This window comes from Ptychodera flava, chromosome 8 (assembly GCF_041260155.1).
Source record: "Ptychodera flava strain L36383 chromosome 8, AS_Pfla_20210202, whole genome shotgun sequence".
NCBI lineage: Eukaryota > Metazoa > Hemichordata > Enteropneusta > Ptychoderidae > Ptychodera > Ptychodera flava.
The window spans coordinates 2021398-2048507 of record NC_091935.1 but is presented as its reverse complement, the minus strand read 5'-3'; the positions used below and the strand labels follow the sequence as shown (position 1 = coordinate 2048507).

Sequence of the window (27110 nt, the reverse complement as noted above, 5' to 3'; positions counted from 1 at the left end):
ATTTTCTTTGAAAAGTGTGGGTGAGCCACAATGGAAGGGGGTTCGTTTCACAGCAATGAGTGGGTGACGATACAAGACAATGACACTTGGCTGAACTGTAACTGGGAACGCACGTTTATTGACTACAGTACTGTGACATGACTTACATGTGCTCTCTCGCTCACGCTCACAGTGCCCAAAAATACATGGCATGCGTGCTTATATGCTATAGGCTCGGTAGGACAAAACAATTTTAGCGGGCTGCGTTGTGATTGGCTAGAATGGCCTGGTCCATAAAGTTTGTGTCAGTTTCCCACAGGAACGCGTGTAATACTAGAACACAACTGGTTTGAACAGGAAATGACTGAATAACAATGTAAACAATAATAATAACACATTGCAATAAAATATAAATCAATAATGTAATTCACGACAAAAAGTGTGAAATTCGCAGCACCTGCAAAAATGGCTTATAATTCAATAATAAACTTCAATCTTAGAATTGGTTAATAATTTTGGAGCATAACTTTATCAAATAATTTTGAAAATTGTAAGAATTGAATACAATTGACTTAGCCTTTAGCCAATAATGCCCGAGTGCACAAATCAAGCAGCATTGTGGGTAACCCCCATTTCCAGAGTGTTCTTGATGTCAAACTGCCGACCCTTCGATAACAAGATGACAGTCGTCCAACACAGCGTATCCTTGATTACCGGTGCTGCTCGTGGAATTGGACGTGGTCTATCAGAAATGTTACTCCAAAGAGATGCACTAGTAAGGCAAAGTCGTTATTAACTTATTGTTTTAATCATTTGATGTCCACAATATGCCACAGACGTGTAGCAACTATCATTGTAAACTGACCCAGGTCATAACCCATGTGCACTAAACAGACTGACCAGACAAATATGATTGCTGCTGACCTACTTTGCAAAGGATTGATACTCGTATCTCTAATCTCGAGGTTGCAAAGCTCCCGATCCGACAACCGAACATTCAGTTTTCCAATCACACCACCGCCGTCATCTGGAACATGGCAGAATATGGCTAATATTTGGGTTCGACAAAAAAGACAGTCTTAATACACTCTGGGCAACGGCACTCCACGTCGTTCAGTGTTGCGCTCTAGCCATGTGTGGTTTATCCGTGATTGAACTTGAAAGCAATCCCTTCTTTTGTGAGCGGTTATATAGTCAGATATACAATGCGAGACCTAAATTTAGTTATGTGTGTGTACGGTGACTATGTGACAAATCGTCATTATCATAAAATGTGTCATTTTGGTTAATTACATCCCACGATAGGGAGCCCTCTAGTGACACCTTAAGTGTTCTAGTTTGCCATTCTGCCTGTTTCCGTTCTGCGGGAACTCGTTTTGTGTGCATCCTGTTTTGCTGTCTTTTCCTTTCATACTGACAGTCCTAAGTCTGAGTCTTCTTCGTTGCCAATATTCCGATCGGTAGTTCCTTTCCATATCAACATGGCAGAAGCAACATCCGACGTTCATGAGGTTCAGAAGTACCTGAAGTAAAGCACACGACACAACACGAGGTCGACCCTGTTCCCGCCACCAGCAATCAAGGGCAAGGAACTGGCGAGCCGCTTGCACTCGGTGCAAGACCAAGGACAGTTTTCAAGGTGGCATCCGAAAATAAGAAGTCGACCTCACGCCCGTGGGCAAGCAGTAGAGTTCAGAAACAGTTAGAAGCAGTTACTAATCAGGTTAGCGACATTTCCACTCAATTGCGAATGTGATGAGGATGGTACAAGAGAAGAGTGGTGACGTCACAGTCCGCCATGAAAGAAATATGGCGCGAAACCTGATAACAGACGAGGACGAGGGAAAACGTTAACCGATCTTAGACGTGACAGACATTTACAGGAGTCAGTGGAGCGGCTTTTGACGGTTGATTCAACTAGTTCTTCGACGGACGACACCGAAAATACCAGTGATAGTTCAGACAGTGAGGATAGAGACATCGACATTCACCGGTCGGCAAAGAAAACGGTCGGACATCGTGGTAGCACTAGCATGGCAGACAACGTGTCTTCTGTGACCATCTCTAAAGGTAAACGGATCAAGAGTGGCGCAAAAAGAAAGCCTACCGATAGAGTAAAGAAATATGTGCCTTGGCCTCACGAGTTCATCAGGGATCCAAACCCTAACAAGCCAGATGCTTTGAAGTATGACGATATGACTCTAGCACAGTTGGTTTCTGGCGAGCTGGAAATCATTTTGAGCATGAAACTTGACTCTGAACCTGCCGGTCATAGACTGAGTCATTTGCAGAATATAGTGACCGATGCGCAGTTGTATCCATGGGATAGAGTCCGCAAATATCATTCGATTGTTTTACAATATTTAGAGCAGGGTTTGTTGGAGTGGGGAGATAGTTTTGACAATGTTCATACCAGATCATTCGTAATCCACCCCCACCCAGTGTAACTCAACCTAGTGGTAAACTCAGGAGATCGCGTCGTCCTAGATATTGCTTAGCTTTTCAAAGTCACAAATGTAATCAGGCTGAAGACCATATGGTTGATGGCGCCTTGGAAAAACATGTGTGTTCTGCTTGTTTGAAATATAGGCACCAGGACAAGCGGCATGCCGCCACTGATTGTCCGTACAATGACAAAGAGTACAGGGAGCAGAAGCAAACTAAAGCCACTATCAAAGAGTGACAGTCCGTTTCAGGGGGTCCTGGTGGTTTTCCCCAATCAGAAGGGCCACTTTTTGAGTTTCATTCACCACACGGATCCCCTTCTGACCAAGTTACCGGGGCCGATTGCCCACAGCATTTGCCTTCTGTTTTCTCAGACTTTGTACCCGTTTCTAAGTCAGGGTTTCCCGATCTCTCTTTTTATTCAGTTAACTTCGATAGTGAGAATACAGATGTATTTCAGTCATCTGTTCAACTTTGTATTTCAGAGGTGTCAGGTACACCTTGTAATTTTGTACAGCAGTTGGCCTATCAGCAGCCAGCTAGTCATGGTACTAATATCAGTCATGCGCTTTCTAATTCAGTTGCGTGTAGTCAGCCATTGTTAAAGGTACGCAGCGTTTCCGAGCGCGCAAGTAACTTCAGTTCACATTTCTCTTTCCTCACACTGCTACAAGCTTTGAATGGCGCATACGCTTTCACTTATGGTACCTTTCTACAGCCACCAGGAATAAGTTTGTCGGTACGGTTTCCGCATATACCTGATGGATGAGCACCATGCATTTCTTCATGGCCGCCTACTCCTTCTGTTTCACAGGAGTGGTTGGTCAATACTCACTTAGCAGTTTTTAATTCAGGGATGCCTAATTTTGCTGGTTTGCGCATTCCAGTACCTTCGTCTCTCAACATACCAGCGTGGCGGGCTCGGCTACAGAACCTTGATTGTAGTGTTATAGTAGATTTTCTTGAGTTTGGATGGCCTGTTGGCTATACGCATAGCGTTTTTCCAGTTTCTAGTAAGCGCAACCATATTTCAGCACTGCGTTTTGCTCAGCATGTAGATGCATTTATATGTTCTGAAGTGGGCTTTGGCGCAACAGCAGGACCATTTGCAGACAATCCGCTGGCAGTGCCCATTGCGACTTCACCAATTTCCTCCGTACCTAAGAAAGACTCTGCTGCGCGTCGCATAGTTATGGACCTAAGTTTTCCGGCACTTACCTCTGTTAATTCAGGTATTCCAGCAGCTACATTTTTAGATCAGCATTTTCATCTCAGTTATCCAAATATCGATGCATTATGTTCTTTGATCAAAGAATTGGGTCCCGGGTGTCATCTGTTTAAGCTTGACCTGCGTCGGGCTTATAGGCAGCTACCAGTGGATCCACACGACTTTCATTTATTGTGCTATACCTGGCGTGGATCTCTGTTTATTGATCTAAGACTTCCTTTGGGCTTCGCTCAGCCGCACTTGCATGCCAAGCTACCACTAGCGCGATCATTTGATGTACAGTGAGCTTGGTTTTCGAGCAGTCAATTTTTTAGATGACTTTTGTGGGGCGGAAAAACCATCACTCTCACATACAGCATTTCTTGCCTTGCGTTCTCTTCTCAGTGAATTAGGAGTGGAGGAAGCCATAGCTAAGGCGGTTTTACCTACTACATGTCTTTCCTTCATAGGTATTCAAGTTAACACTGTTACCATGACACTAGAGGTGACAGAGGATAGATTGACGGAACTGTTAGGTTTATTGAAAACATGGTTGCATAAGAAAAAGGCCACTAAGCGTGAACTGCAGGTGCTTATTGGCAAATTGTCTTTTGTTTCCAGCTGTGTTAGAACAGGTCGTTTATTTATTAGTCGTATGCTGGACACCCTCCGCACTGTGAAAGCATTGCATCATCATGTTTACTTGTCTGCTCAATTTCACAAGGACGTACACTGGTGGTTACCTTTATTAGGCAATATAACGGTGTGTCAATAATACCTGATAGTGGCTGGTCCACCCCTAACAGTATCTTCTGCACCGACGCGTGTATTTCAGGATGTGGTGGAATTGCTGGAGCACAGTATTTTCACGCTCCCTTCCCAGACTTTATCTTGAGGCAACAGCATCCCATACACTGCCTTGAGATGCTTTCAGTAGTTGTCGCAGCGCGTCTCTGGGGTCACAGCTGGCAGGGCCAGCGCATATTACTTTACAGTGACAATATTAGCACAGTCCAAGTGTTGAACTCTGGTAGAGGTAGAGATGCTTTTCTTATGTCTGCTGCACGTGAGCTTTGGTTAATTGCAGCAGTGCACGAGTTTGAATTAAAGGCGGAGCACCTACCTGGTTCTAGTAACCAATTAGCAGATTGTTTATCACGCTGGCATTTGGCCAACACATACAGTGAAACATTCGCAAGTTTAACAGAGGGCAGACACCTAACCAATGTTGAAGTGCCCACTAATATGTTCATTATTGACAATCTTTTTTAATTGTAATCGCAGATACACAGCATGACCTGGATTTACTACGTCAAGAGGTCAGGAAATCCCGTTTGGCTGCATTCCGTCCAGGAACACGTCGGAATTTACAGTCCCAATTTCACGCCTATTTTTGTTTTACTACACATTATGCATTACAGGCGCTTCCTGCCACATCAGCAGTACTGTCTTTGTATGCACAGTTTCTTAGCAGATCTTTCCGCAGTCCTGCTTCTATCGCCAATTATATTTCCGGAGTCAAAACACTCCACACTCTTACCGGCTACTCAGTGGAAGCATTCCAGAGCCTGGCTTAAAATTAACATTAGCAGGCTTAAAAAAGGAGAGTGTTCACACTCCTGTGCAGAAGTTACCTTTCACCATACCTTTACTTAAGGACATGTCATTGCTCATTGACTTTTCCAACACATTTCAGTTGGTTGTTTGGTGTGCCATTTTGACAGGCTTCTTCACGTTTCTCAGGAAGTCTAATTTAGTTCCCTCCTCTCGTCACTCTTTCGACCACAACCGTCAACTTTGCAGGCGAGACATTGTGGTCAGAGATGAATTTGTCATGATTGCGGTGCGTTGGTCCAAGACAATGCAGTGTCACGAGCGCACATTAATTATTCCTCTTGCGGCCATGCCCGGTAGCCCACTTTGCCCAGTGTCGGCATTTAAACGCATGCTCTCTCTCATTCCTGCTACAGGGAGTATGCCAGCGTTTATCTATCCCAAGAACGGGAAATACATTTCGTTAACACAGTTTTCACTTTCAGCCGCTCTCAATAAGCTAGTAGAGGGCATGGGAAAAGACAAGCATGTCTATTCAGTTCACAGTTTACGTAGAGGTGGAGCTACCCTAGCTCATGCTGCTGGAGTTCCCACAGATCTAATCAAGTTGCATGGCGATTGGCGTTCAGACTCTTTTGAGAGGTATATCAAGATACCTTTAGCCACACGTTTGTCAGTGTCACAGCGTATGGTTAACCTGGCTAGTCAGCAGTAATTACCTTACTTAGCAAGAGTCTCCAATCACATAGGCACGCACTTCACTGGCTATTTGGATTAATATAGTCCTAGGGCCAGTCTTAATCTTGTTAAATTGGACTGGCTCCTTGCGTAATTATACATTCCATTAGCTTCTTGCAATTACCTGGTTCTTACACCAGTCAAATACATCAGTGGCACAGCTTTCGCCTGCCACATTGTTTATAGTTAAGCAGTTTTTCAATTTACTGCGTTTTCATATCACCTGTATTAGTTTTCCAACTGCCTCGTTTAGGCTGCCTTTTGCTGGCTTTTGTTTCTCATGCCAGTAGTGTTATGACTTTTTCTGCATTCTATATTTAAGCAGTTTGTCCGTCCACAGTATTGAACAAACTCAGTGGATTATTTTCTTTGTTAAAGTTCTTGCCTTGCCTATTTGAAGGCTTGATGTAATTTTATTGTTACAATGTTTTAAGAGTTGCATTTTTACTTGTCTGTTTAACAACGGCATGTTTTGGCCAGTTGTTTTGTACTTGTCAAGTGTTTTATTTCACCTTGTATTTGGACTGCTCACTGATATTCCTTCCGTTACAATACCACGTCACTTTATTTTTTTTTTTACTTCTTTCTTTCTTTCCTTTCCTTTTATTTATTTATTTATTTATTTATATTTTCAACTCTCTGGCGGTATCTTTTCCTTGGTGGAGTCTTAATAAAGTACTTCCTTATTTACCGCCAGACAGTTGTCTTGTACTTTGTGGTTGTGTATAAGTGTTGGGTGTAATTTGCATAAAAATGTGTCATTTTGGTTAATTACATCCCACGATAGGGAGCCCTCTAGTGACACCTTAAGTGTTCTAGTTTGCCATTCTGCCTGTTTCCGTTCTGCGGGGAACTCGTTTTGTGTGCATCCTGTTTTGCTCCCACCCACCACTCCCTTTTATTTTGACTAGTTGTAACGCATGTAATCACGTGACCTTTGAGCAGCAGCTTCACTTATTTACTTGTATGGAATTTCATCGTTCTCTCAGTAGTGGCTTGCACTGTGGTTTGTCACTGCTGTTTTTCTTGTTTTGGTGGAGTCTTAATAAAGTACTTCCTTATTTACCGCCAGACAGTTGTCTTGTACTTTGTGGTTGTGTATAAGTGTTGGGTGTAATTATCAGACAAAACTAATTAATGCTTTGTAACTCTACTCATTTGTAGAAAGTAATCGCCACACAATACTTCGCCTGCCAAAATTCACAAATGAAATCGTAATTGAAGCCGTCCAAAATTACAAACATCAGAAAATGGCCATACATAAAAATGCGGTAAATAGCATGGATCGCGTAAAATCACCAAGCCCCTCAATTAATCACTGTGTATCAACGATTAACACTTAATGGCCGTCGTAAGGGGTAAAGGAGGGCGCCCAGAGGTCACATGATTAATTTGTCTGCGGTGGAGGGAGTATCAACCACCACATGGCGAACAGAGTACTTAATGTTTTGTTTTGCATCACCTTCCTTGGTTAACATTTTTTACTGTGGTTGTTCTTGCATCGGCCACCAGGCTCGCTCACTGTAGTTGAGACACCAGGTGCTTTCCGTACCATAAACTTGCATGTTTGAGTATAGTTAATGTACTCAAATGGCAAAATTGGCGGTGGTGAATGTTGACGCCTGCGCGACATAGTAAAACTTATGCCATATCAATATATATACACGTCTCTGGTTCCCTACGTCACAGAGATACAATTACTTCGTATTAAAGGTATACAGTCACCTGTATCTAAATATGCCCATATATGGTCAAAGGGGCGTTCCTTGGTATTCAAAATTTCCATTTGAGGGCGCTGTTTTTAAAAAGCGGCCACCCGCTTAAAGTCTGTGATTGGTTAGATTTTCTCTTTCCATGGTAACTGTGGCAAAATTGGAACAGGTGACGGTATACCTTTAACGTATCGGCATACTCCATGTACTAATATTGCAGTGATACATTTAATCACGGCGGAGAAGTGCGCCGACCAAGTGACTCCCTAGGCTCTTGGCAAAAAGTTTTATCTGATAAGAACGTTTTATCAGATAGTCGCCATACACACGTGTAAGTCACATTACAACACTAACCCATGGTCAGTCCGTCTGTTCTGTTGTGTTATTCCCTGTGAGACAGCACCTGCATGCTTGTTCTGAATATTGCATCGTGTGCAGTCGATATTTCCCACCAGTGCGGTAAATCTGTATTTTGCAACGCGGTGGTAACTTTACGCTGCATTTTCCTGGATGCCAAGTCTCAGTCGTTCGTTTTTGATGTGTCTTTCGTATACTCCAGATAATATTTACCAACAGACTCGCGATATATTTTACAAATTTGGCCAGGGTATAAATTTCTATGTCCTTGCATTTCTCGTTTTCATGATGTCATCCAAAGTATCTTAGTTGTTGTAAGGTTGGGTCGTTCAGAAACTGATAGCCCTTACCCACTACTTACAAATGGTTTTGCAAACTCATCACTAATTCACACAAAGTTTTTCATGGATAGTCACGTCCATTTTGTTTCTTTATTTCAGAAACAAAGCGTGACAATGCAAACTTTAATTCGTCTTTCGTCATTTTGTCGAATGTGTTACGCTAATATTAAACGAAGGGTCTTAGACCAAATTATTTCCTCTTTTTCCAAAAACTAAACGTATTCATCAGCAACTGATTCATGGCCTGAGTGTTTCTATTAAAGGCGTTTTTAGGAATCCTCTTCCCATTTTTTCCATCTCTTTGTCACTTTTCATGTTGAAACGCGAGGGGGAAGATACGTCAGAGTTGGACATAGGCAATGTATTTTTAGCAATCAGTGGCCAACGCCGGCGTAACTTTTAACACACGTCGTGTCTTCTTCAGTTTCTCTTTTCTTGTTTGGTCAAAACTCATTGCTAGGTGTTGTTGACGTGTTGTAAGCCTGGAAACGCACTCGTGGCGTGCAATCCTTTAGATATTGGAAGGCAAGAGGCCCTGTTCAATATCTGATTAACGATTTTACTCTACTCGTTCGTCATCGACTACAAAAATGGAGACAAAAAAGATGCAAATCCATTTGATATATTGTATGCGACCTAAGTATCAGTTTAGTTCTTGTTTGTCACAATAGACTGAGACTAAGAAGACGGCGATGTCATTTGACATATTGTGTGAGAGCAGTGTATGATTTTCGTATGTGTAAATCACAATAGATAGAGACCACAATGACTGCGATATCAGCGATCGCTTTTTAATGTTGTGAAGTAAGGAGTAGAGTTTTCCTATTGCAGTAAATATCATTTTTAGTGCTTCTGCTTTATTTTGAGAAAGTGTTTGGAACGTTCTGTTTCATTTTGAATAACTGGGTAAAGAAAATTATCGAAAAAATTGTCTTTACCTATACGCTTTGAAATCAAAGCAAGGTCTAGAGAATAACGTTTGTTGGTGATCACTCATCTCTCAATGTAAATTAGACACTTAACCAATACTTGAATGATTTTTTTTAGTTTTAGTTAGCCATGATATTTATAATATGACATTAAACTGGTCTAATAATCATTTCTATTCAAGGTAATACATTACCAGGTCCATGGTACATTTGCGATTTACAAATTTAAGTTGGACCAACCTGAACCACTGATAGTTAGTGGTGGTACCAGGTGTCCGGAATGGGTAAGCATACCCTGCTAGCATGTTACACCCGTCAGGATCGGTTCCAAAATTGTCTAAATATTGTATGAAGTGATACAGTATATGAATCACTGTTATAAGTCAAAGCCGGGAATGCTTTCGCTAATCATTTGAGTGACAGAGGTGTCATGTTTTACCAAAATGTCAACATATCGACCGTAGAACTTTTAAAAGTCCCCACGAGTCTTTTTTATGTGTATCCCTGTCTCACTAGTTTTGATGCCATAGAGCTGTGTCTCAGTTGAAAATCAGCGTAGGAATCACAAGCCCTACAATATCTGAGAAGTTGAGACACGTACACACCATAAGCAGGTGCTGACGGAATATTACTTGACAAGTGGGGATAATTTATGATTTCAAAATCGAAATCATCCCTTTGGTCATACAGCTTAGTGTGTAGCCCATTAGTACCCACTTGTAGGAAAAGATCAAGATATGAAGCAGAGTTTTTACCCACGGTTGTTTCTTTAATTTTCAACTCATCAGGATGAATATGATGCAATTAATTTGATGTGCGTGGATTTTCTAGACTAATCAGATCATCAATATATCTAATGAGTGTTTATAAAACGCCTTGCACGTTTTTTTAGATCGTTCTTTGTAGAGAGATTGTAGGAACTCTACTTCATATGAATACAGAAATAAGTCAGCAAGAAGGGGTGCACAAATCGTACCCATTGGTATACTGATAGATTGTTGAAATGTCATACCACCAAACTTAAAAAAATATGTTGTCGATTAAGAAATTAAGCATGTTAATGATGTCTTCATCTGTGTATTTGTGCTGGGCATCCATGTTGTTACTAAAATAACCTGATCTATGTTTGATAATAATGTATTGGTACCATTTACTGCCATATTTGTAAAAAAAACGTGTTTGAAGTACTACAGTCAGGCCTCCCGTTTGCCCTTCTTTTTGATATGCACCACAGACAGTATTCAAACTATCATTTTCACTGTTGATTCTTGGTTTCATATCAACCAAAAACAGTCATCTATGCGTACATGTCCGAGTTCACTACCACGCTACTGTTCCTTGCAATGTTTTGATGCTGACATACAGCTGATGAGTTAATTTTTGTGTAGTAACATGGTAAGAATGGTAAGAATCATGAAATAAAGAACTCAGCTTGTACATGCTCGTGAAACATCACAGAAAATAGTGTGTTATCCCGAATAGACTTACAGAGTCAAATTATCAAACAGATGTTGAGTACATCTCTCTCTCTCTCTCTCTCTCTCTCTCTCTCTCTCTCTCTCTCTCCCCATAACGTTTCCATAACGACTCAAACATGAGTTGCCAAAGCTGTTAATGTTTTGTACTATTGTTTTTGCTCTGTCATAGTGTTTGAAGATTAACTAAAATTACCTAGACGTCAGTCTCATTTTGACAGGCCAAAAATGATGAAAGTTTTATTCGAATTATTATATATGGTAATGTTTAGGAGATTTGTCCTGTTAAAAGTTATTGTATGTGAAATTACTCAGATTACAGTTTACCTACTTTACTTTGCATTCTTTGGAATGGACACGATCTTGCGAATATTCTTTTTGAGTCATCTGAACCGGTAGTGTTGCATAGTAGAACCCAACAACAGCAGACTGGTAGCGATATTTTGATACCTCACCACAAGGTCACTGTCTCTGCCTTGCAGGGAGTGAGCATCATTGACATTGACAAAGAGGCTGGACTTGAAACCACAGCAGAATTGAAAAAGTTATACGGTGATGACAGGGTCTTGTTCGTAGAGTGTGACGTCAGAGACGAAAATAATCTGAGAGGTATGTACGTAGTATTTATTTATTTATTTATTTATTTATTTATTTATTTATAGCACGTAAGTTGTATGACAATGGCAATGAAGCGAGCTTTGTAACGTGTGACATTTAATTCAATAGAAGTATTTGCAGAAAGAGCAACGTCAAAATTAAAGTTGCAAGCAGCATTACCGGTGCCCAAGCAGTTAAGTAGTAATTAAAGTATACTAAAGTACACACACTAATGATGATATGAGCAAAATTTCAAAAAGTGCATTGGTTTTTGGTAAAAATATTTTAAAACATTATTCCCTGTTTATCATAGGTTTTTGGTAAATGCAGTATGACCGCCAAACCACATGACTGATCCAAGCGCCTTGTGTAAATATGAAAGTACGAACACTAATGATGATATGAGTAAAAATTAGGTCAAATGGTGCATTGGTTTTGGAGAAAAACATTTTTGAACATTATTGCAAAAAGTCAATATGCCCGCTAAACAACGTGACTGATCCAATGCTTTGCACACCTATCTGTTCACACACCAGTGATTGTATGAGTACAACATGACTGATCCCATGCTTTGCACACCTATCTGTTCACACACCAGTGATGGTATGAGTACAACATGACTGATCCAATGCTTTGCACACCTATCTGTTCACACACCAGTGATGCTATGAGTAAAGTTTCAGTTCAAATGGTGACCAACTTCGGAGAAGAAGTATTTTGAACATTATTCCATAGTTCATACGGTTTTCACAACAAACCCATATTACCGACAAACCACGTGACCAATCCATATGCCTTTCGCAAACGTGATGGTACTCACACTAGTGATGACATGAGTAAAATTTCAGTTCAAATTGTCTGTTTGTTCTTTAATTTAAGATTTTGAAAGATTAGATTGGATATTTTTAGCAATCAAATGTGATGGCCAAGTTTGGGAAGGGTACATGCTGTAGTTTTCAAGATCTAGGCTGGCAAAGAATTGATGGGAGACGAAGAAGCGGAAGAAAACCCTCACGAAACCAATAGGGAACCAGTCGATAGATTTAGGCCCCTAGAATCCCCCAATGAAACCAATAGGGGCCCAAGACGATAGCCTTGGTCCCCTAAAAACCCATACGAAACCAATAGCGGTCCAGCCGATTGGCTTTGGCCCCTAAACGTTGCAAGAAAAACCGAAGGAGAACAGAACAAAATAAGGATTGTTTCAACACGACTGACATGCTCGCTTTCCCTATCTCCCTCATTTACCTTTCTGTCTCCCTGTCTTTTGATATTGTCACTGTTAATTTGCTCAGGTAAAAAATACTCGTGTCACACCAAAATGGTACTTAGTATAAGACTTCAATCTAAAGATGGTGAGTTGAGGTCCGTGTATAGGAAGTGAAACCACAGAGGAACATAGACAGAGTGGAAACGGGTATTGTTTAAGGCGTGAAGCGGTTACGTAATCCATCCATGTTCGCCTCGCCTCAGGTTGCTCTCGCCTCTTTTTTCCGAAGAGTGCCGACCATGCATCCTTCGGTAATTTTCGGATTTTCGCCAATTGTTAAGCGAAAGTATGTTCGGCAAAGTTTATGCTGTTGTTGTCGTGTGGTGCTCAGCGGAATTGACGTGCTGGCGAAAACGGGAGTGTTTTGAGCTTCAGGAAAGTGAGTTTTACCGTTTGAAAAATTCCTCTGATATTTTTATGAATATATAATGATTGTGTTTGAACCAAATTTGAAAGTCTTTTATCGATACTGTCTGGTTTTACTCAATGGTTTACGGTCAGTCATACTGTCTTTTACACGTGCGTCAAGGAAGGACATGTTTATGAAACTGCTGGCGTGTTATGTTTTGATTGGCGTGAAGCAGTGTTTCTGGCCTGAGAGCTCTCAAAGAAACTATGGTTGCTACGCGACTGGCAGTACGATGCCATCTCATCGTATTTTTCGCATAATCTCGTGTAATTATCAACCACAAACAAAGCCTCCAAAAAGTTTAACACCTTTGAAGCTCATTTTAATATGAAAAGCCAATAGTCTACCGAAACGACCATGGAACAAAAGGCATGCAAGCGTTGCCACTCTGTCCATGTTTCTCTGTGGTGAAACGTACTCGCTATGAGACCTGTACATGGCGTTGTTCCCTTGTAAAAAGCCTCTTTCCTCATTGCTTTATAAAATAGAAGAAGATGGGAACATCACCATATCAAAGAAGTAGAGGATGCTTGGTAGCTCATCCTGTGCAACGATGTGGATGATGGGTTACCTCATTCTGAGCAACGTAGTGCATGATGGGTAACTCATGCTGTGGAAGTAGCGGATGCTGAGTACCTCATTCTGTGCAATGTAGTTTATTGATAGGGAGCTCATCCTCTGCAACATGATGGATTATTGGTACCTCGTCATGTGCTAAGTAGTGGATGTTGAGGACCTAATCCTGTGCAATGTAGAGGATGCTGCGTACCTAATCCTGTGCAATGTAGTGGATGCTGGGTACATCACCCTGTGCAATGTAGTGGATGCTGCGTACCTCATCCTGTGCAATGTAATGGATGCTGCGTACCTCATCCTGTGCAATGTAGAGGATGCTGGGTACATCATCCTGTGCAATGTAGTTGATGCTGCGTACCTCATCCTGTGCAATGTAGAGGATGCTGCGTACCTCATCCTGTGCAATGTAGTTGATGCTTGGTGCCTCATCCTGTGCAATGTAGTGGATGCTGCGTACCTCATCCTGTGCAATGTAGTTGATGCTTGGTGCCTCATCCTGTGCAATGTAGTGGATGCTGCGTACCTCATCCTGTGCAATGTAGTGGATGCTTGGTGCCTCATCCTGTGCAATGTAGTGGATGCTGCGTACCTCATCCTGTGCAATGTAGTGGATGCTGCGTACCTCATCCTGTGCAATGTAGAGGATGCTGCGTACCTAATCCTGTGCAATGTAGTGGATGCTGGGTACATCACCCTGTGCAATGTAGTGGATGCTGCGTACCTCATCCTGTGCAATGTAATGGATGCTGCGTACCTCATCCTGTGCAATGTAGAGGATGCTGGGTACATCATCCTGTGCAATGTAGTTGATGCTGCGTACCTCATCCTGTGCAATGTAGTGGATGCTGCGTACCTCATCCTGTGCAATGTAGTGGACGCTTGGTGCCTCATCATGTGCAATGTAGAGGATGCTGCGTACCTCATCCTGTGCAATGTAGCTGATGCTTGGTGCCTCATCCTGTGCAATGTAGTGGATGCTGCGTACCTCATCCTGTGCAATGTAGTTGATGCTTGGTGCCTCATCCTGTGCAATGTAGTGGATGCTACGTACCTCATCCTGTGCAATGTAGTGGATGCTTGGTGCCTCATCCTGTGCAATGTAGTGGATGCTGCGTACCTCATCCTGTGCAATGTAGTGGATGCTGCGTACCTCATCCTGTGCAATGTAGTGGATGCTGCGTACCTCATCCTGTGCAATGTAGTGGATGCTTGGTGCCTCATCATGTGCAAGGTGTAGTGGATGATGGGTAGGCCTACCTCATCTTTTACAAAAGGGGGAAATGGGTACCTTGTCCTGTGCAAAGGCTTACATCCGTTGGATTATAGAGTCCATAAAGAAAATTAACGAGAGTCTCGTCTGGAACTCATAAAATAATTAATCTTTGAATGCATTATTGCATGATGCACACATGGATGCATGTTGACAAGACAAAGTTGCTGTATGCGAATTCGTCCTGTGTCCTAATTCGATGGGAAATATACGGAAGACGCAGGAAATTACTCGAGATGTTGTGGAACTTGAACTTGTTTATTACTTACGGAACCATGGCCATGCCTCACGGCCGGCCTAGCCGCTCATTAATTATACTATCCATCAATGAGTGAGTGGGTCCGTCAATCTACCTGTGAGTTAATCTGCCTCACGTGTCGATTTATACAGTATTATGACTATTTCGAATACTGACGCCACAAAGAACACAATAAGATGACATACAATTTGATTTCTACCGACACCAGAAAAGATGTAAAAGTACAAAAAATCACTTGCCCATGTGTGGCAAGATATAATGCTATTCTTTCAAACAAACAGCATAATAATCAAAACGATAATAGCACCTCAATATTACAGGTGCTTGAAATACAATAGAACATGGAGGTAGTACGCAGAGTACCATGATAGTTACTGGGCGAATTTTTGAAATATGTAAACGAGTTAAGCCATGTAGTTGATTCCATGCTAGTATTTCGTGGCGCCAGGCCGAATCAAGTGGAATTCCCGCCGCCCAAGGACGCTAATGTATCGAGAGCGTAAAATATTATATATTGTGTTTGTCAGCTTTGAGGATTAAGGCACCATCATCAGTAAATTTTGATTTTTCGAACTTTCGTTGTAAATTAGTCTAAATCTCCGTACCTTACTTGCCAATGATCCATTTGTCTCTCTTTTGACGTTTCAGCTGCCTATGAACAAACAAAGAAGAAGTTTGGTAGGCTTGACATCGTTTGCAACAATGCTGCTATTTTTGATGATTTCAAATTGGTCGAGACCATTGACGTAAACTTGGTATGTACGTAATTCATTTCAGATGCTTTATTTTGACGACCTCTCTTACTTTACGAATCTGTAACGTTCAAACTGTAACCGTATTATTAGGTTTTATTGTATAAATCAAAGCAAAGGAATGTTGTTGTGCGATAAAAGTAGACGTGTAAAGATCCATTAAAACAGTAATATTCCTCTACGTTTTGTCTGTTTGTTATTTGCAAAAGACAAGTTTAATACGAAGCACCTACATGGCTGTAGAGTACATGGGGATCCAACATGGCGGTCATGGGGGCGTCATTATCAACGTTTCGTCGATTTTAGGTAAGACAATCATCACAAACGGGACACAACTCCAGGGTTTAGGGCAATAGTTCGCTCCTTTCAATTATTTTCATTTTTACTAAAATTAAATGTCGAAGTCGATATCTAAGGGCATTTTTTCCAATTTAATCCATCTTAGTCTTACTTAAAACCTCCTTGAAGAGCGGTTGACAATGTCCTTAATGAATTGAGGTTATTGGACTTTATGGTTGATTCTTAGGAGGTATTTCATCCTCTTTTGACTCGAAAAAAAACTGTCAAAGATTCAGAAATAAAATGTACCTTTAGCCCCTATGTGTAATATTCAGACAAATCAATGGCGTTACCGTCTCACGGATTCCTGATACGACACGACGCTAAAGTACGATACACTGCACATAGCGATGTGTCTAACGCCACAGTTACGTCACTTGTTAAGTCATTCGCTATGTATTCATTATCATATGCTGCTAACCATGTCTATAGACACGCATATTTTGTTTATATACCTTGTTAAATCTATTCCATGATGTCAAATAGTCAAAGAAATAGTACCTCCTACTGAAATAGTCTGTGTCACACGTATACATCTTATCCACTCTGTCTGTGTACATTTCTGTGCCACACGTATTTATCATGTGTATCTGTGAACTGACCTATGTGCCACGAACTGATAATTTCATCGATTTCTCAAAATCATCACAAAACATGTTTTGAAGGCTTATACACAGATTTTACTTATTTATGACCTTTACCGAAAATTTGGAGGACAAAGTAAAGCTGTTCGTAACTGCCTTCCTCTGGCTTATGCGGGAAATATGCCCTCCCGCTAAAGTTTGATGCCCAATGCCCCCCGTAACTATAGTCTCAGGTGCAGCCAACGGAGCTATTCATCGAAAAACTATTCCAGGAGCAATTTTTGAGGGCAGGGTAAATTTTAATTTTGCTAGGGCAGGGGACATGTTTTTAGGTGGCAGGGGAGCAAATTTTAGGGGTTTTTTTGTAGGACAGGGCGGATATCGGTTGATTGTCCTGGCGACAGGGCTTGGCGAAAAACTTTTTGAGGGGAATTGTTTCCAGGGCAGGGGAAATTGGCATGGTTTTTTTTTGCCACAGGGCGGGGGAGCTTCAAAAATTCACAGTGGGGAGGGGAAACAGGCAAAACTAAGTGGGGAGTGGGTAAAAATGAAGTTTGAGTGTGGGAGGGTAAGTCGAAAAATTTTCTGTGGGAGGGCAAATTATGAACAGCTAATTAATTACCCTCTTGATTTAAAATGAGTCAGTTCACATTATTTGTCATGTACAATATATCTTATCATAGTAAGGACCTTTTTAAAAGTGCATTGTTCGTTGGCTGCACCTGTAGTCTGCCCGCTCCCCACTTCCCACAACAATTTAAGCTCCCCGCTGCCCTCTTCCTACTACTGAAATTCCCAACTGCTCACTAGATGCCACTAGGCAAGCCAGATCGAAGCAAAACCGTGCGAGCAGTGTATACCTTGAAATATTGCTCCTCTCTAAGTTAGACGCTTAATCTCCCCTGAACTGAGTTCTATCAACCACAGCATTGCGCCCCCCCTACTTATTTTGCGGTACTCACTGTCAAAAATTTTCTCCTCACTCACTGAAAAAAAAACGAAATTTCTTCTCCGTCCACAGTAAATATGGATTTTTTCTCCACGCTGGCTGATTAGCTTTTAAATTTGCCAACCCATTGAAAAACTGCGCACGAACAGCTTTTTGCTACAGCTTAGTTGGCGGCACCTACTGTGTACATATCTTATCCACTGTTATCCAGTCTGTCTCTGTACATTTCTGTGTCACATGTATACATCTTGGCTTACGTGGGGAATATTCATATGAAATATATATATATATATATATATAAAATATATATTTTCATTTTCAAAATTCAAGGTTTGATTCCAAACAAGTATGTTCCGATATATACGGCTACAAAACATGGCGTCGTTGGTTTCTCAAGGAGTGCGGCGGTAAGTTTATTCTGTTTTCTCGATAGTTTTTCACGCCTCTCACTTGGCGGCGCTGCACTGGTGGCGACGTGGCGGACACTTGCTCTAGCTATTTTGCGTGTTTTTTGGTGTCAGTCTTTGGTGTGTTACTTCCGGACATTGCCTACACAAGTTAGATGTCTTCTAAGATGGATTAGATTTCAACGTTTATAGGTTGTTTGCTGTACTTCCTGGTTCTGCTGCTTGGACTTTCTCATCTTGGTTACACAGTGTGCGATGTCGAACGTCATATCGGCAATGTGGATTTCTACGTACACAAGGGAATCTCTACAGACTCCCATACGCGAGTCATGATCAGCTAAATAGTTGTTGTCATTAACCCTGAAAGATTCATTCGCAGCAGAAATTATACCATCGTCTAAAAATGCATATAATGGAAATTTTGTGGGGAAGAAGAACGGGATTCAGAAAAGGAAGAGGGGTAAGAAAGGTGGCGTTAGGCCGCGTTCAAAAAAAAATGGTGGGGGGGGGGGGGGGCTGGAGGAATCGCGATTGAAATCTCATTTTTTTTCAGATCCCCCTCAATACCCTCAAAAATTTTCAAGTCCCCCCCCCAAATTACCATATAGCCGCACATTTATAAGAATGCACACAGAGTAAAAAAAACATGTAATGTGTCGTTCTGCACGCAGATTTCCAACACTACCTCTTATCAGCAGGTTGTAGAGCAATATACCGAGGGCAAGTTCTTAAATTGATTCATTTTTAAATGCATCAGTGAACTTTTTTGATTTCTCAGTCTAAGCCGACTTGAGTTTATCAAACTCTGGCCAGTTCAATGGCACCAGCTGAAAAGCACACAAAATGACAATCATGAGTGAGTATGAAAATTGTGTATTCCTAGCTACGTTTAACCAAATTGTGAAAAAATGAGCACAGTGACCTACCGAAATTTGTTTTTCAAAAGTACAAGACAAATACAACTAGATGCCACTTATAAATGTTTTACAAAATTGACAATACTGGAAGGTTAAAATATTCCATGAAATTAATGTTTTAATCTCAGAAATTCAAAGTTTTACTTTTGTGTTATCTTGGTACAATGAGATGTGAAAATTTCATTCACTGCATGAACTTGAAATGAATGGTTTTATATATTGATTTTAAATTATTTAAAAAAAACTGACTTTTCATCGTACATTTGTATAAGATCAAGTATGGTGACCCCATCTTTTTTCTCTAATATTTGATTGTTCTCATATGCCAGAATTCAAAAATCCATGGTAACTGTTAGTCCCCCAGTCTTCTATGTGTTGCTCTCTGGCTGGATCTTGTGTACAAGTAGTTTGTCTGTTGTCCTCTGCGCTAGGTGATTGGGTGCCGTGCGTTGTGGGTTCGAGTCCCGGTTGATACCATCGTATTTCTCTTTCCCAGGTCGATAGCTCTGCTGGTGGACAGAATTGTCCCCGAGGCTATCTTCCGCCCGGTGTAAAGCGTTGTATTCATTGCTTCGCTTCGATATAGTTTGTGTGAGATGTATGATAGCGTGTGTGCTAGCGTGAGTGCTTCACGAACTCTACGGCGAGTGGAGAGGGCGCAGTCAAAATTGTAACATCCTTAGCTCGGTTATTGAACCAATCTTTTTTAGGATTGGGGATTTAGTCGAGCGGTTTGTCTGTTGTCCTCTGCGCTAGGTGATTGGGTGCCGTGCGTTGTGGGTTCGAGTCCCGGTTGATACCATCGTATTTCACTGTCAATCGAGTGTCCTATGACCGAAACTCTTCTTAAACTACATCAGAGTCAGAGCTACATGTATCACTGTGACTGCCAGTATGTAGTAGCAGGGCAGTAGTTGTATTAACTTTTTATTTTGACAACATTTTTGTTCAGTTTATATAATTGCATTCTTGTTCTACTCCCTACAGCATGTTGAGCTGTCCAGTATTCAGTTTGCCAACACAGCCTACGTGTACCATGCATATGCATCATTCAATTATCACCAATATTTAGACAAACGGGCTTTGTTGACAAACTGAATATTGTGTTTTTCAGCAGCATGCTGTAGAGAGACACCAAGAAACTGTGTTTGATACATTGCATAGAAATATTGAAAAATTATCAACAGCTGTAGCTCCTACCCTATTACAAGGCCAACTTGTTTTACGAAAAGTTAATGGCATTCATACATTTTTAGATTTTTTCGAGATTAAAGACATAAAATGGGACAAAACGGTTCTAATTTTGTTCGATTATTTCTAGCATTAGAACCATCGGACGACATCAAAATGTTGGGAGTCAAAATATTTTCAGGTCCCCCCCCCTATAGGCAGAGCAAAACTTTCAAGTCCCCCCTCGACTACCCCAAAAATTTTCGAACCCCCCCTGAATTCCTCCAGCACCCCCCCCACCCCTCACCATTTTTTTGAACGCGGCCGTAGACAGAATATTTGGAAAAGCTGTCGAACACCACTTCCAACTGTTGTGTTAGCAAACGTTCGATCTCTTCACTCAAAAACTGACGAACTTCAAGCTAATGTAAAATGTATATGCATGAATACAGAAAAGCTTCTCTTCTTGCGTTCACTGAGACTTGGTTAAATTCTGAAAGTTGTGATCAAGATCTTTTTATTGTACTCCCTTTCGTCTGGATAGAGATGAACAAACTACAGGAAAACTACACAGCGGCTGTGTATGTTTCTATGTGAATAAGCAATTTTGTAAAACACTTATTGTCCGTGAAGCATTGTGCACAGCTGACATGAACTCTTGTCGATTTCTTTGCGTCCATTTTACATGCCAAGGGAATTGCCACCCCACCGCTAATACTGCAAGAGCCATTGAACATATCGAAAGTAACATTCAGAAATTGGAATCTATCTGACCTGACGCTCCAAAATTCATACTTTGTGATTTCAACCATTGTGCTCATGGTGGAATTCTGAAATCATACCATCAGTATATCACCTACCCTACACGCCTGAGTAGAACAATTGACTTGTGTTTCGGTACAGTTCCAGGTGCGTATAAATCAATGTCGCTTCCTCCAATTGGTTAGTCAGATCACAATGCAATCCTTCTTGCACCAATCTATACAAACCAGTCATACAGCGTGTCGAAAGCATTGTGAGACGATAGTACAGTGAGTTTACAGGGATGCTTTGAATGTACAGCTTTGCAGATATTTCATGAATCAAGCAAGGACTTGAACGATATTGTAGATGTTATATCCTCATATATTTCTTTCTGCGTTGACTTTATCTTCCAACACATAAAGAATCAAGTCCGGCTTTGATCAAAAGCCATATTTATTTACTACTATGGCAAAAATTCATGTCAAAATTCAGGTAAACAATATTTATCAAAACGATTGCACAGAACATCAGCCCTTCATTACACCTCCGTATGTATCTTAATATTTGTTCTTAGCGTAAGTGCGATGTTTACCGATGCCAAACGTGTTGAATGCTCGCAGTTCGCTCTGTACGAGTCAACCTGATAATTTCCAAAATGAAGGAGCTGCCCTATTCACTAGCAAACGTGTCAGTTTCAATGTCGAGAAATTATCAGATTTATCTCGAAATCTAGCGGTAAATAGAATAAACTGTTCGCTTTGTTTCTAAATCGGGCAGTTTCTTAACACAGGAACTACCGAGCTTAAAATCAAGTAGTCTGTGTATCAAATTGCAAAAATTACCAAATTCGGTATACCAAGTGAATGGAGTACAGACTGTGAGAAAAACGTTTGCAATAGCAACAACACGATTCTTGAAAATAAACGATTAGGAAATGCATATCATATTTATATCGAGTCAGTATGTCATGGCTTACAAATGCGAAATTGATGTTAGGAGAAATCTATGATATATTGATCAGCGATAATGAAATGCCGTTTTTATGTTGATTCTATGTAGAATTCAGCGTGCTGGCAAATCCACACGTGAAATATTCTATTTTCTTTTGTCAGTGTTTAGGATAACTGGTAAACAGCAAATCCACACGTGAAATATTCTATCTGCTTTTGTTTGTGTTAAGGATAACTGGTAAGCATTCATTCTCGCATGTATTTTACTCTATAGCTACTACATTGTTGAACAAGATGCCTTGTGTTCAGCAAAATCAAAATTACTCACACAGACACACATACGTGTGTGTGTATGTGTATGTGTCTGTGGGTGTGTGTTTGTGTCTCTCCGTGTGTGATGTCGTACATCAATTTTTCAGGAAGAACAGTTGATGAAGGATAATGGAATAAGTATTGCCTCATATTGTGTTGGAAAGGTCAACACTGACATGATTTTGGCCGCCAAGCAGTCTTCACGCTATGGTCAAGAGTTTGAAGATCGTTTGGCCAACATGGGACATATCAGGTAAGTAAATAAAATGTGAATCTAAAAGTTGTAAAGATGACAGTGACTGTCCCGCAAGATTGCAAATCTTCTTCTAAGCCATCTTATGTGTTTCTCTGTCTGTCTGTCTGTCTGTCTGTCTGTCTGTCTGTCTGTCTACTGTCTGTTTTTCTGTCTGTCTCTCTGTTTGTTATCTAAGATGTCTATCTATCTATCTATCTATCATCTATCTATCTATCTATCTATCTATCTTTCATCGTTCCTCTTTGCTTCTCTATGTCTGTGTGGCAGTCTCCATACAGTTGGCTCGTAGTAAGTCCATGTACGTTGCTGCAAAGTTAAAACGTTTCGTATTGCCGAAAAACTTAGTGGTATCACTCTCTCCTCATTCTAGTGTGCAAGAATCGTGTGAGGGCATCCTACAGATGATTGAAGACAAATCTGTGAATGGAAAAGCAAATATACACACTCTAGAGATTCCCATGATGAATATTCAGCCGCCTGATTTCATGAAAATATAATTTACCCAAGACAGTAGCTACAGATAGTGTTCAAACTTTGCCATTACGAATATGTAAGTTTAGATTCATCGAGTGTGTCCTTTAAAATGTATCTTATCAAGTCCAGGAACACCAACAGTGAAATTTGGCATTAATTATCCATATATTGTGTTACTTAGGTTGTGAGCTATGTCACGCCCCTAAGTCTGCTGTTTGTAGAACCAGAAATGTCTTCACACTTCCACTACTCAAGGACGACAGATTTTAAGAAATCTGTTTTTCAAAGAATAAAACAATAATTGAGTCCAGATTTACATGCAAGTTAGTCATAAGATGAGAATTACATAGTAAAGACTTATTGCCATGTTGATATTCTGACGTTGTAAGTAACGAACTTCATAATCGGTCATTTTGAAAACTTTTTTCTTAGTCCTCCCAACTTAAAATATTGTCGTATCATTGGAAAGAAGCTGGAACTGACCACGAGTGATGATGTGTAGAACTGGAACTTATTGAGTACGGAACCATGGCTAGGCGTCACTGCCCAGCCGCTGATACATGAGTCAGCCTGTGAGTGTCTCTGCCTGAGTTAGTCCTGTCTCCTCTGTCAGTCCATTTATACATTATCTTGGCTGTGTCGGATACCAAAGCCATAAAGAATACAATACTTTGATTTTTACCGACATTAGAAAAGATACAAAAGTACAACTTATCACTTGCCCGTGCATGGCATGTTACAATTCTTTTGTTTAAAACACACGCTATGAATAAATTAAATAATAACACCGACAAATATTATGATTGGTTGAAATACAATAGAACATGGCGGTAGTACACAGAATACGTCCATGACAAAGATAAGTTGCTGGGCGAATTTTAAATGTGCAAACGAGTTAGACCATGTTGTCGATACCGTGCTGGTATTTCGTGGCGCCAGTATTGTTACACTCCAAGTCCAAGGGAATTGCACGGGATTTATAGCGTCCATGGACGCTGTTTATCGAGAGCGCGAAATACTAATTTTCTTTGCGCCAATTTGGAAGATTACGACATATGTGTTGATAAAAATATTAACATGTGTGTTGTGCCTTTAATTCATCCTGCAGGAATACTTACTAATTACCGCATTTGCAAATAAATGAAATTCGATTCGTGGTTAATTCGTGAAAACAGTATCTGAAGGTGTAACTGATTGATTATGAAAAAAACGAAAGATACAACACCTACTTATATTCAGTTACTTTCTATATCGCTTATTTGATACTTTGTTGGTTGACTTGATGCATTGTCACTTGATTTGAATATTTATTCTTTGACTTGGCCCAGTTTAATTTTTCCTACATACAGCCATGCTTGTTGAACTTTAGATTAAAGGGACAAAGTCGCCCATTTTTTCATGATTTTTGTTTGATACGAGATACAACTTATATTGTTCGACATGTTGAAAGATACTGATTGAATAGGTGACCATGCATATATTCGACCCCGATTTTAGACAAATTAAATGAAACTAGGGTGAAAATGAATTAATGGTCATGAACATTCGCGATGGTTTCATGTATCGTGTCTAAAGCATTCGACATGTCTCTTGTCCATACTGACCCAAACGTTTATAAAAATCGGATGTGTTTGCATCATAATCATAATTACTTTGTTATAACCTTACACAAATCTGCATCAAATGTTACACTAAACATAAATTTTGTGGAATTTTAAGCACTCGCCTCTGTTTCAGTGAGAGCGACAACATTTTCTGACGCTAACTCCTCACCTCACTGTACAAATCTAAAGAAGTATGAAAGGTTTTTATCACGTATCTTACACATGTTAATCTCAAGTTAAAGAAGAATTGGCTGCATGTCGGAAAAATCAAACTCGGGTAGTAATTTCCTTGCAAACTATGAATAACCAAAGTATTCTGCATGACACTAAACTAACTAAGCTTAGTCTCCACAAAGTTTCCATCGACATTGAATAATATGCAGTAGAGCTAAAACCGATTTGTCTTGGACCTTTCAAATCTGAAAATCAACTTAGGTAAGCATATCATCGCTCAGCTTAGAAAACTCAAAATCAGGTACTACTTTCTTTACAAATTATCTTCGTCGGTAACAAAAGCCCACCGCATGACTGGCAAATAACTCAACCCCATAAAGGATCCACCGATATTGGAAAAAGTTCAGACAAGAAACAAAAAACAAAGCAACGAAAGCTAACACTCTTAGTTTTCTGACTGGATGGGACGTTTTGGGTCACCCCGGCCAAAAAAACGGTCCATCAGACAACGGTCCATCAGAGCGGTCAAAGTTGCCAAAATCGGCCGAATTTTCCCATTTTTTTCTCTTGAAATTCAAATAAATAAACTTGCTTTGAAGGTCAAGCTGCAATTCAAGCATGCAATTGACCTTTTCTCAACATCGGCTGCCCAGCAGGACAGTCATTGGGTAAAAAAAACCTCCAGAGGTAGGTGAACTTTAAGGTAGTATGCGCCTTAATGAAAGACTTCAACTACTGCTTTAGCTTTCCTCAAGGAATGTTTTTAACCATACTCTATCAAAATCAAGGTTAAAAATTTGGGTTCAAAGTGAAAATTATTGTACTAGAGAAAATTACAAATTACCCAAGATTTAGCGACATTTTCAATTTATAAATTAAACCTTAATGCAATCTAAAAACTGAGGGCTACATGATTTCTACAAGACATTTAGTTGCAAAACTGTCGGACATCGGCTCAATATTTTTCGCCGATGATGGGGACCAAAACCAGCAAAGCATGGGCTGCGATCAACTCTTTCACTCCAGTGAACTTGTCGGGTCATTGACCTTAAGTAACCCCATATCAATTCCAAGTGCAGAAAATTGTTTGTTTGTGGTTGTTTTGAATGTTTGGTTCCTTTTGCTTGTTTACCTTGTTTTTAAAGTCAGTTGAAGCTATAACTCAAGCATGCAATTGACCTTTTCTCAACACACAACTACCCAGCAAGTCAATTATTGGGTAAAAAGCCTCCAGAGATAGGTAAACTTTAAGGTAGTATGCGCCTCAATGAAAGACTTCAACTTTTGCTCGTTTCCCTCAAGGAATATTTCAACCATTATCTGTCAAAATCAAGAATAAAATTGGGGGTCACAGTGCAATTTTTTGTACTAAAAAAATTACAAATTACCCAAGATTTACTGTTCTTTTCAATTTTCAATTCAAAGTGCTGCTCTAGTGGTAGGTAAACGTTAAGGTAGTATGCACCTCAATGAAAGGCTTAAACATTCGCGCAAGCTTTGCTCAAGGAATATTTCAACCACACTCTTTCAAAATCAAAAATAAAAATTGGGTGTCACCATGCAAAGTTTTGTACTTGAGATAAAAACATGAATAGTGAAACGCAGTTGATTAAACACTACGGTACTTTATACTTGAAAAACAAGTAAAGGGTACCTGCAATGTTTTCATACAACCGACGGTACTCTATATAGCGTGCGTAAAGCTCTTTACTCCTTTGAAATTGAAAGGTCAATGACTTCATTGATCTCATGTCAATCCAAAGTGTAGACAGCACTTTTTATTGTTTTGTTTTGTTTTTTTTTCCCCGTCTAAATTTCTTTTTAGTGTTTATGAAAAAATTGTAGAAATGAGTTCACTCTCACGTGGAGTGCTCGATTATCCCATGAAGATAGTCCGCAAGGAAAGTTGTGTTCCTGAGTTTGAGTTTTCTGATATGCTGCCATGCTTGTTTAACCTTAAATCAAGTTGTTACAAATGCATAATAACACTGTTTTATACTCCTACTCATGTTTAAACAGAGGTGAGGAGTTAGTGTCAGGAAATGCTGTCCCTCACAGGCAAGCAGTCGAGTACTCGGCAGTTGGTGGCGCTGTTCAGCTGCTGAGTTTTTTGACATGCGGTCATATGCGTGCCCAAATTACAAAAAATCTGTAAAAGTAAGGAAATAAGAAACCATCTTTGTAGTCTTTAATTAATTTTTTTCTATGTGGAAACTACAGCAAAAAACAGGATGGCTGGACAGTCTCATACAAATTACGTTTACTTTTTTGAACGTCGCACACACGTTTTGTAGATAACATTGTAGATAAAAAGATATTTTTTTTTGCAAAAATAAAATTAATACTGGCTTTAAAAAGTT

General features: G+C 40.3%; 1 protein-coding gene across 2 annotated transcripts; it reads left to right on the top strand.

Moving 5' to 3' along the window:
- The first annotated feature begins 550 nt into the window (after positions 1-550).
- LOC139138168 (15-hydroxyprostaglandin dehydrogenase [NAD(+)]-like) lies at positions 551-27110 on the top strand. Of its 2 annotated transcripts, XM_070706418.1 has the most exons (7): positions 551-754; positions 11220-11346; positions 15767-15873; positions 16080-16176; positions 18073-18149; positions 22350-22495; positions 22869-27110. In XM_070706418.1, exons 1-7 carry the CDS (start codon positions 569-571, stop codon positions 22993-22995), a joined length of 867 nt encoding a protein of 288 aa, XP_070562519.1. In that variant the 5' UTR covers positions 551-568; the 3' UTR covers positions 22996-27110. The 2 variants fall into 2 exon arrangements, 1 of the variants encoding a protein (XP_070562519.1); XR_011553544.1 differs by lacking the exon at positions 22869-27110 and having other exon boundaries at positions 18073-21145; positions 22350-22436.